This window comes from Anabrus simplex, chromosome 7 (genome assembly GCF_040414725.1).
Source record: "Anabrus simplex isolate iqAnaSimp1 chromosome 7, ASM4041472v1, whole genome shotgun sequence".
Lineage (NCBI taxonomy): Eukaryota > Metazoa > Arthropoda > Insecta > Orthoptera > Tettigoniidae > Anabrus > Anabrus simplex.
In genome coordinates, this window is record NC_090271.1 from 79,912,604 (window position 1) to 79,924,952 (window position 12,349).

The 12,349-nt window shown below is 39.0% G+C and overlaps 1 protein-coding gene across 1 annotated transcript in view; it reads right to left on the bottom strand.

Moving 5' to 3' along the window:
* Positions 1-12,349, bottom strand: part of LOC136877268 (succinate dehydrogenase [ubiquinone] flavoprotein subunit, mitochondrial) — a 133,638-nt gene that overhangs the window by 5,516 nt on the left and 115,773 nt on the right. The window contains exon 11 of the mRNA XM_067151177.2: positions 6,786-6,899. Within this exon, the coding sequence (XP_067007278.1) occupies positions 6,786-6,899 (114 nt within the window). The remainder of the gene's footprint in view (positions 1-6,785; positions 6,900-12,349) is intronic.

Here is a 12,349-nt window from a genome sequence, read left to right on the forward strand (position 1 = left end):
GAGCAATAAACATTAATATGAGCACATGCTCATTGTTACAGCAGGACTGGTTTCTTGATGATGGTGGGGAACAGAAATAACTTGCACGTTCACACTATCCTATCTGGGACTTTCACAATAGTGTGCCATTAGAGTAGAAGTCTGCTATAGCGAGTACGGCATATAGCGAGAACTCTGATGTAACAACAAGTTTTTCTTTTTGTCACTTGAAAATTCCTATATTAAACTCCGTATTATCCTTTGTTTACAGTGAGAATATTATCACTGATGCATTAGTTAATACGAGTGATTACGCGTGCGTTATTTCCGTTATTTTTATTTATGCACTCCAACAATCACAATTAATGCGAACAATCATGTTCGGTATAGTTTTCGCGCTATGTACACTAGCAAGCTCTCTCGCCGACATTTAAACTCAAAGGTAATGTCGGAGTCAATTAGTAATACTCATTGACTGTTGTTCTGTAAACATAATTTGAAAATGAAAGAGAACATGTTTCCGTAATAAATGCGTAAATAACCTGGCCGTAAGTAAAAGTTAACTTGGTAGAAATAAAGGCTTAAGTAAATGATTGATTAATTTAATATTATGTACTGAAATTAAGTACGAATGTGATACAACTCAAAATACGGCACACTGGACTGAATGATTGAGGGTTGAGGCGCTGGCCTTCTGACCCCAACTCAGCAGATTCGATCCTGATTCAGTCCGGTGGTATTTGAAGGTGTTCAAATACGTCAGCCTCGTCAGAGGCATCAAATACGGCTCTGACCTTTGTGGTGTCACTATCTGGACGTACCACTGGTTGATGGGATATGAAGTATGAATTTGGTACATCTTGATTTTGGTTTGTTTCAATCAAGCTCTGATGTCCTAGTTTTTCATATTCATTCATGAAATCTGCATAAGCAGTCTTGAGTTCAGGGTGTCTGCTTAATCTCTTGACTAATGATTCTAGTCTGTTTAATGCATGTATTCTTGATTCTCTGAGGATGACATCTGGCTTAACAGGAGCCTTACAATGAATCTACCTGTTGTATCTCTCGAAACGGTGTCCGTGAACTGTTTTTCACATATTCTTTCTTCTGATGTGTAATGTTGAATCTCCGGAATTGCTTCTTGTTTCCAAAATTTCTCCATCTGATCTGATAATTGTTGATTGCTAATTTTCATGCATGTTGTTGTTGATCCTTGTTTGTTCTAAAAAACTTCACCGCATATAATCCAGCCTAACCGGGTGTTTTGCAGAGCTGGTTGTCCTTCAGCTTCATTCTTGGGTGGACCTATGACTATTTTCCAATAAAGTCCTGCACCAATTAATATGTCTATGTCTCCAGGCTTGTTGAATGTGGAATCTGCCAAGCGAATGTCCTTTGGAATAATAATCTTGTCCTTCTTGATCTCCAACTGTGGCAATCGTCCTGTTATAGTTGGCAAAACTAGAAATTCTGCTTCCACCTCAAATCCATCATTCCTTGAAGCGAGGTGTACTCTCGTGATCTTTTTTGTTTCCACGTTGGAACAATCTACTCCAATGATCTGTGTGTCTTGACATTCGGTAAACCAAGTTTCTTATACAGACCTTCCTTTATTAGATTCGACTGAGATCCCAGATCCAGTAAGACTCGGCATGTCATTCTTCTTCCGTGAACATCTTTACATCAATTAAAGGTGTTGACAAAAGTATTTGTGATGTTACTCCTTTCGCCAAGCTCACATTGAGTGAAGCAGGTGAATGCTGAGATTCGACACACAGGTTTATGGGCACTTGATTTTCTTTAACATTTTGTTTCTGTTTGTCATCTTCCTCAGCATGTAAAAGTGTGTTGTGAAGAAGTCCACATTTCTTGCATTTTGATCCTCTGCAATTTCTTGCAATATGTCCTCGTTTCAAACAGTTATGACACTGTTCTTTTTCTCAAAGCAGTTTTTTTCTGTCTTCAACCGATCGTTTAATTAATTCTTCACATGTAAAAATGGGGTGACTTCCACCACACAGATTACAGCTTGCCTGAGACGTCATAACAACTTTCTTGCTAGGTTGTCTGTCCTTCGGATTTGCCTTCGTGTTCAATGCCTTGGTTTTGTTATGATTTAAAAGCATATATGATTGGGAATGCTAAGTTAAAAATTTCAAGGAATCATCCAATGTTGGCATCTTTTCTGGAGTGTTGCTTTCACCCTTTCCTGCAAGTCTCTTTGCTCAATGAAATCCAGCTGCTTCTTTGCTACATGAATAACCAATGTATCCCAATATTGTACTGGTTGCTTCATTACTTTTAATGAAGCCACGTGAGTTTGAATATGAAATTGTAACTGCCTGAGTGATTCAGATTTGTTCTCTTTAAAAACTGTAGGAAACTTGAAAAGTTCATCTAGATGTGTCTCGATTATCATCATTTGATTATCATTTGTATCTACAAGCACGTTCCATGCACTTGTGTAGTTTTCTTCTGAAATGGTAAAACCTTGAATGACTGTGTGCCTCGCCCTGCAGAAGACCGATTAGATACTGATATTTCTGTATATTTGTTAGTTGAGTATCATTATGAATGGTTGACTCTAAACTGTTCTTAAAAAGCAACCATTTTGTGAATTTGCCGTTAAATTCCGGTAATTTAATTTCTGGTAATTTCTGCATTCTTCTGTTATGATGTTGTGGAACTTCCTGTTGATGAATGGCGTTGTTTACTGCCGTGTTCATTTGAGCTAGTAAATTATTTTGAACATTCTCTGCTTCATCTATTATTGTTTGCAGTTGTGTAACTGTGCTGAAGTAAAGAGATTCAAATAGCTCTCGCTCTCCCTCACATTCCTCTTCAAACTGTAATGCAGCTGTTTCATCAGTGATCTCAGGTTCCTCTCTTTTCATTTGTACTTCTTCAAAAGAATTCCACAGCTCTTCACATTTTTAATTCTAACCTTCACCTCTGATTTTGACATGTCAGCTGTAATCGACTTTATTATTCTTGTTAACATGCCTTTTACTCGACCACGCGATTGTTTCAATTTCGTTAGTTGCGACATATTGAAATTAAGGTTATGCTGTGAAAGTTTGAAGGGATTGCGTGAAGGTTATGTACAAGTTCAAAGGAATCGTATTGCTGAATTGAGGTTATATGACAAAGGAATTTGGATCTTTTTATTTATGACAACAGGAGGATCAATGGACTTCAATTATTATTTTCTCATTATTATTATGTTGATCACTGCAGGTTTATATTACGAAAACATGCGCTAAGAGAAAGAGGCTAGTAGAATCTAAGAGTACCGTATATATAGCAAGGATGGTGTATATGTCAAAGAGAGTCACGGTCTCACGGAGATGCTTGCATTGAGCGGTGAGAAGAATGTAAATCTTGAAATCTTGTCTTTACTTCTTTGTATGTACGTAACATCGAATCGTACTTGCCTGATTACCGATTTATGCTGCGCTCCGTTGAAGTTGTTGGCCTCAGCGGTCTGATTTTCGTTATGAACGAGAATGCAATATCCATGAATGATTCCACGAATTCGAGATGTGTTGTATTTTTACTCCGGTGCTTAACCTCAATTGTGACTCATTGTTTTCACTTCTGCATTTCACATTTCATGATCTTGCTTGTATTGAACATCTCAGGTTATTGAGAGCCGTGCTGTTGAGCGCCAATGTTTGTTTTTGATTTTGAAGTAAAGGAACTTGGTGCCTTCTATACTTTATTGCATTTGATATGTCTTGATGATGAGATATCACAACTTGATGACGGACATGACTGTTGCATGCGTAACCATTTTCAACAATACAAAATCATCTGACCAATCGGTAATAGGCTTGGAAAGTGCCAACTTCAATTAATGAAATACATTTGCAAAAATTAAAAGTCTCTTCATAACACCATTACTTACAGTACATGGACCCATTGGGTTCCTTTTCTCCTTCCAAGTCTGTCCTAGCTTTTTGGTCTTACTCCACCAGTATATTCACCTCTCATTGTCATCTCATTTTTCCGCTGTTTATCTGAATCTCCTTTTGCACAGCAAAACTGAAGATCTGCTATCATGGCCCTTCGGTGATTATCGATGCCCACCCTCCAGATGAAGCTGGTAGACAGAAATGAGGTCATTGGGAGCTGATAAGAAATGGATGGAGAAGAAATGGGTTTGATGGGGAGAGAACCCATGTGAAGACAGCCATAATCCTTTTCTCCTCTTTCTGTTGCTTCGTCTTTCCACAGCCATCTGACATTGTGTTTATCATCTTATGTGTTCCTATTCACATTCTATTTTTCTATGAATGATCTGGTTCATTACTTGTTCCTTTCCATGAATTAGATCTTCTATATTGAAAACCCAGAAAATATTCTTCCCATAGAAATTAATGAACTGAAACTCTCCTCTTTATCTTTTAATGAATCTGCCTGAAACTCTCCTCTTATCATTTAATGACTCCAACACCTTTTTTGCAAGTCAGGTACTCCTTATAGTCGTAGAAATTTCACTTAGTAAGGCAAAGTTGTTTAGTCATGGGCAACTTTATATAAGTCTTCCACGAGTGAGACTGTTTACCTTGTTGTCTGTTGTATCACCAAGTCAAGAAATAAACTGTCTTCTTCTTTATCGTCTCCTTTCGCATTTGGCCACTGATGGACCACGTAAAGTAACCCATTGTACTTATTTGTGTTATTTAACTTCTGTTTGTTTTTTTTTGCTCACCAACTATGTATTCAGAGGGAGTTTCTTTTTTTCTTTTACTGCCATGAAATAATTTTGAAGAACATTCTTAGAATGGAAGTTAAGCTTCAAGCATGGCTAAACTTAAAAAAGATAAAAAAGCAAAACAAAACACTGTCTGTTATAAGAAATGTAGTTCCTTTAAAACTTTAAAAGTTAATTTCCTAATTGTGCAACACTCAGCGCGAAGAAATTCTACTTTGGATATGCTATTAACAACACATTAACAATTCATATTTTAGCTCAAATAATTCTTCAACTATTCACATTTTCTTACTTTTGCTGGGTAACATATCAACTTGGACCTTAGTTTCCAGATGTACTTCTACAATGATAATATTTAGTTTATAATACTAAGTTTTACGGAAGTCTCCATGGCTCAGGCGGCAGCGCGTCGGACTCTCACCGCTGGATACCGTGGTTCAAATCCCGGTCACTCCATGTGAAATTTTTGAGCTGGACAAACCGGAGGCGGGACTGGTTTTTCTCTGGGTTCTCCGGTTTTCCCTGTCATCTTTCATTCCAGCAACACTCTCCATTCTCATTTCATAATATCTATCAGTCATTAATAAATCACCTTGGGAGTGGCGACCCCATTGTACTAATAGCCTATATATGGTTCATTCATTACATCCCTGACCTGGTCGAAGACTGGAAAACAGGTCTTAAGTTTTCAACACTAAGTTTCTTCTATCAACAATGAGCACCTTCTACTTCCTTCCTTGTCCATATTTTGTCATAAAGGTTGCTATAAAATGTTTCCTTGAACTGATCCTTCATATAACTATCTGACAGAGGTGTGACAATCGAATAGCGGCAGTTTCTCACCAAGGCAGCCATGGTTAGGATTCCAGCCATGCATGTATGACTTCTGAAATGACGAAGTTCTGCAGTTACAATACCACTACCACCAGTCATGTAAAACTATAAGATTTTTTTCCTATTTAATCCTACAATACTCCAGCATTTATTACATCATCATTTTCCAACTCCAGTTTCCCAGTTGTGATATACACGCACTCGCCATCTCTTCCTGTCTGCATAAATTTCTGTTCCAGGACATCTTCCTATTTGAGACCTCTCTACTCCACATCTGATTTCACTGTGTCTATCCAGCATTTTCTTGGCCTTCCCCTTGGACAGTAAGGTCATAGTATTTTCTGGCAGGTCTCTCACTTCAATCTCATGATGTGATCATACCACTTAAGTCTACGCTTCTTTATTACATTGGTAACAGGGGACTCAATGCGAACTACCTACCTGTTTACTTTATTCCTGATTTTGTCCCTTTGAGTAGTTTGATTCATAGTTCAAAATAATCTCATTTCTGTTGCCTGAATTCTGCTGTGGTCATTGTTTAGTAGAGTACATGCTTCTAAACCATATGTGAGAATCGGTACAAAGTAGGTGTGATACAGGATTGTTTTTTTGCTTTTTGTGAAATTTTGCTGCCCTAGAGTAGATTTCTGACTTGATTGTAAAAGTTTGATGTTTTCTATGTCCTGCTGAGTATTTCCTGCTTGACAGTGTTGTCTTTGGAGATTGTACTTCCAAGGTACTTTAAGAGAGAAACTGATTCTAGTTCTACTCTTTCCAAAAAAAAGTTCAAGTTTGTTAATTTCCTGTTGATGGTCATTTCTACTGTCTGTCTTACTTATCTCTAATTTATTGAACATATTGTTCCAATCAGTCAGTTTTTTCTGTACTTCAGCTTCTGTTTCTCCCCATAACACCACATCATTAGCAAATACCAGGGCATTTCGTCTGCTGTCCATTTTCTCAATAGACTTTATGATCTTGTCCATTACTATTATGAAGAAAAGTCGTGATAGGGCACAACAGGGTGCAAATGTATAATGAATGTATTTCTAACCCCTCTCCAACAAGCTACAGAGTATAATTAAATTAAATTAAATTAAATAGGTCTACAGAGAATTAGCACAGGATGGCACAAAAACATTAGAAACAGTCAACAAAATAGAAAAATTCACAACAGGGCAGGGGAAGGTTCTAAAACGAAAGGTACACGAGGAAAAATGGTGTAACAATGAGATACAAATTTCAACAGCATTACCTCTCCTGATGCAGGATTGATGGTTGTAAGTGTGTGCTTCCTCCAATGTTGTTCAATAGGCTTGCGTGTCTGACCTTCAATTGGCTTTGAATAGTCATACTCATCAATACGATCCTGAAAAGAAAGAATAAACATATTCTTAGTCACTATTTAGTAATCATTTCATAATTTACATGCTGGGTTCCTCTTAGTCATAGCCCTATATACCAGCACCTAAGAAATTTACCTTACAACCAGTGTTTTGAGAGTGGCTATTGTACCTACGTAGCATGCTCTGTATAAGTCAATGGTCACGTTGCGCTATCAGGTCCCATTCTTCAATGAGAGCCTGTTCGAGGTCTTGGAGAGTCTGTGGTGGAACAGGACGCCCACGAACACATCTGTCAAGCCTATCCCACAAATGCTCGATGGGATTAAGGTCGGGACTCACTGTTGGCCATTCCATCTCTTGAATGTCCAGTTCTCGCAAGACAGCTCTGCTGATGCGTGCTACATGAGCCCTGGCACTGTCGTGCACGAGTACGAATTCAGGGCCAACACCATATGCAGCAAGCAACACATGCTGTAGCAGTATCTGCTCGATGTACCCTGCAGTGGTAAGATTACCGCGGACGACGACAAGATCCGTACAGCCATGAATACTGATGCCACCCCACACTATCACAGAACCTTGTCCGAACTGGTCACCTTCCTGGACAACATTTGGCATGTACTGCTCACCACGGCGTCTCCATACACGATGATGTCCATCACGCTGTGTCAGGAGAAATCTGGACTCGTCTGTGAACAACACTGGTCTCCATTGGTGAAGTTGCCAGTTGACATGGATACGGGCAAACAAAAGACGAGCTGCGCGATGTTGCTGCATTAAATGGGGCACTCAAACAGGAAGTCTGGGTTGTAAGGACACTTCTCTTAACCTGTTCCTTACTGTCTGGTCAGACACCGTGACTCCAGTGACCCTCCTGAGGTCTTGTTGCAGTTATCTGACAGTTGCTGAATGACGCCGCAACACACAGATGGTCAGGTATCGGTCATCCTATAGGGTTGTCATGCGTCCACGGCCTTGTCCAACCCTCCTTATGAACTGGCCAGTCTCACTGTAGCGATTCCACAAGCGGTGAATAACTAACGGAGAGACATTGAGATCCACAGCAACACGATGAAAAGTCCATCGTTCCTGGATCAAAGCGATGGCCCTTGTAACTTGAATCTCGTTAAGATGTCTCGTGGGATGTGCTGTTTGACGTATGTGCTCAGATGACCGCAGTAGTCGGTGTACCTCACTACGATACACGGACGCACCGCTATTCACTTTGTTTTGAGGGGTCACCTGACATTTTAATGCATGGCTATGCATACAGATGGAGTATAACTTCAAATTGAGTAACATATAAATAATGCACAGGAGAGTTTTCCACCTATTCAATACTAAGTTGTATTTACAATGTTATTTACATTACATGGGACTAGTTAATGTTAAAACTAGATAATACTAGAAGTAGTATTAATATTAATATTAGTATGTTAATACTAGAAGTAGTAGTAATACTAGTATTAAAGTTAATACTAGATAATACTAGAAGTAGAAAGCCCAGTCAAGCTAGCGTTGCTGGAACAGCCCGACGTACTTAACACGCACCGTACGAGGATAAAACTCGATCATTTCTTCCAACAAATGTTTCAACAGGGTTAATAACACCCACTTGAACGTCTTTTGGATCCAACTGATTACCGCACTAACATAATCACTGACATCAGCTAGCTTTGACACAACATTTTATCATTAGCAACGTCTCCACAAGAAGTCCCATTTTCTTTTCTGCGACTTTCAGATAAATCAACAGTACATATTTTAACATATTTGATACGTTCACACTTCTGTTTTAAATAACAGACAGCGATTTTACTATCTTGAACTCATGCTATGGGAATGGAACAAACATCCCCCTTGATACGTTCACACTTGTGTTTTAAATAACAGACAGCGATTTTACTATCTTGAACTCATGCTATGGGAATGGAACAAACACCCCCCTTGGATGATTGTGCTTACACTCAAGGCCGTCACAGTCTTAATGATGTATAAGTGGATTCATTTTGGTTTTAAACGCTCAAATATACATGATTAACCACGTTTTAATCTTCAAAAACTGTTAATTCACAGTATTTTTAACATACTTTCTGTGCAATATCATTATTATAGATTAGTATAACATTTTATGAATTCATTGTCTAACATTTTACTCTACAGTATATAAGACTAGAGAGATTCCATATCCATTAATTTTTAAGATCGATATAGGCTGATGATGCTCGTAAACAAAGGGTGAAACATGTACCTATGACTTTTATGTATTATGTATAAATTTTAACCACATGAAATAGTGGATTATATTGTATTGTATTGAACAGGTGGATCTATAAATATTATAATAATATTTGAGATACAGTAGAACCTCGATTATCCGTTCCCGGAAAATACGTTTTCCCGGAATATGCGTTCAAATTACGTGGTCCCGCGAGCATCATAATTAAATCACGTTATAAAAATCCCACATTATCCGTTCCTCGAAGAAACGATTTCCCGGATCAACCGTCCAGAAATCCCAGTCCCATCAACGCTAAATCGATCAATCGTTTTTTAATAAACTGTATCTCACGAAAGGACGGCTATGGCATATTTATGGATCTTGGCGTCACTGCGATAATTAAAGCAAGTACTGTACCGGTACTGGAAAAGCGATCGGCGGTGAACTTGCATAAGGGACCATCTTAGCATCGCATTCGGGTGGTATTGTTTAGAGAATCTCGAAAAATCATAAAGCAGAGAGTAGCCACAACAATTGCAAGGAGACACGGCACATTTCGACAACTCTGCTTGAAGACAGAACGAGTTGCATCAAATGTTCGCACTTATAAAACGTCCATATTATGTCCAGGGTTACATGTTTACATTTTTACATTTTTTCGATTGTACTGCCGAAGAGGTTTTCGGCACTTTGCTCAGGGCACTGCAGAGTAACTGGTCTTTCAGGCAGGAATCGAAACTGTTCCTTCTTAACACAAATTCAGTATTTTTGATATTATCGTACATGATTATGTTAGTGAGACCAAAACAGATGTTGCACCTTACATTTAAAAAAAAAAAAAAAAGAAAGCCATGGGAGGTCTTGGGATTGCTTATTACTGTTTAGGTCCTAATGTAAAACTGGGAATTTTACGTTTTCGTGTTAAAATACCAAAAACCGCAGTCGTTTTATTTGCGCACGTTACATTTTAAATGGTTGGTATCATTTCAAACTCGTACCGACATGTGCAGCGAGCGCGCTTTCCAGATGACCTCAAGGTCACGAATAACTGTAATTTCTGAAGTTTTGATATTTCTTTTATCTTTCCAATTTGATTGGATTTGTGACGAGCAGAATTGAATATAATGCATTCGAGAACTTTTAAGAATCGATACTTACATTCGAAACCATGTTTTTGAGTTCAACATAACCTTTAAAAGTCAATGTAGGCCTAATTTGCGCGGTGCGAGATTTCCAGGAACTGACTACGAACAGTATACCGGAGACCAAATTACATTGAAAGATTAAGAAATGAACAGATTTTGCCATCTTTTTGGGTGCTTTTGTATCTAATGTGCTTTATTTTATTAGATGAGAGAATTAAAAACTACTTGTGGTCGATTGTCGTTTGGCTTGGCGTTATTAGATTTTTTGAAGAGTTTGGCTAGCCTAATCAAAGTTGCTTAACTGAAAGAAATTTTCACGGGAAACTGACAAAGATTCCCCTGTAAAATTGAATATAAAGTATCGAGATTTTGAACTCGCATACCAGTAATAAATGCGGTTTCACGGTCTAACATGCCCGCCTCTCATCCAGAGGGCCCGGGTTCTATTGCGACCAGGTCAGACAATTTTACCTGGATATAAGTCTGGTTCCAGGTCCACTCAGCCTACGTGATTACCTTTAATTGTGAAGCTATCTAATGGTGAGATGGCGACCCCATTCTACAGAGCCAGGAATATAGGCCGAGAGGATTCGTCGCACTGACCATGCGGCCCTCGTAATCTGCAAGCCTTCGGGTTGAGCAGCGGTCGCTTGGCAGGCAAAGTCCCACTGGGGCTGTAGTTTGGTTTGGTTTAGGAGTTTTTGTAAGATTATAGTTATACATATTTCATTTTTGTGATGTTTAGCCAAATTGTTGATTGTTTTCATTCATTCCCGGATTTTCCGTTTTCCCGTGTTGTACGTTTTATTTTCATGGTCCCTGGAAAAATGGAGAATCAAGGTTTCACTGTATACAGTTCTTTTTTTTTTGCTAGTTGCTTTACGTCGCGCCGACACAGATAGGTCTTATGGCGACGATGGGATAGGAAAGGCCTAGGAGTTGGAAGGAAGCGGCCGTGGCCTTAATTAAGGTACAGCCCCAGCATTTGCCTGGTATGAAAATGGGAAACCACGGAAAACCATCTTCAGGGCTGCCGATAGTGGGATTCGAACCTACTATCTCCCGGATGTATACAGTTCTAACCTGTCGGAACGCGTCACAAAAGGCCTCGTCTGTCACAATTCCTTTCCGTGTATGGCCAGCTAATGAGTGGGAAAGTGAGGAAAGTGAAATCGTTGCGAGTGTGAAAATAACCTAAGTGACAGAGCAGACACAGACGATTCAAAAAGGGTTCTGTGGCCTGTGTTGTCTTCAAGTCCCAAAAAAGTAAGAAAATAAACTATTTATTATTGTAAAAGTTGCACAAGCTTCGAAATGTTTCACACAAGTGAAAGTTTCTAAACTGTCAGGGAAGACTCAACACTGTGTGTATAAAATTATACCATAAATACTAGAACAGTTCAAAAAAATTAGGGGAACATGTTTTGTAACATCTGGTATGTGAACGTTAATTTGGTAGATGGAGTTCCAATGATTGTACAGCATACCTTGAGACCTTAGCTACTCAGGGTATCAAGGGTTATGAACTTCATGTTGTTGGTCTGTATTGAACAGAGATAACATATAAATAATGTACAGGAGAGTTTTCCACCTATCCAATACTAAGTTGTATTGTTATTTACGTTACATTGAAGCTAGTCCCATGTAATGTAAATAACATTGTAAATACAACTTAGTATTGAATAGGTGGAAAACTCTCCTGTGCATTATTTATATGTTACTCAGGGTATGTCAATTCGAAGTTATACTCCATCTGCATGCATAGCCATGCATTAAAATGTCAGGTGACCCCTCAAAACAAAGTGAATAGCGGTGCGTCCGTGCATCGTTGTGAGGTACACAGACTACTGCGGTCATCTGAGCACATTGTACGTCAAACAGCACATCCCACGAGACATTTTAACGAGATTCAAGTTACAAGGGCCATCGCTTTGATCCAGGAACGATGGACTTTTCATCGTGTTGCTGTGGATCTCAATGTCTCTCCGTTAGTTACTCGCCGCTTGTGGAATCGCTACAATGAGACTGGCCAGTTCATAAGGAGGGTTGGACAAGGTCGTGGACGCATGACTGCCCTACAGGATGACCGATATCTGACCATCTGTGT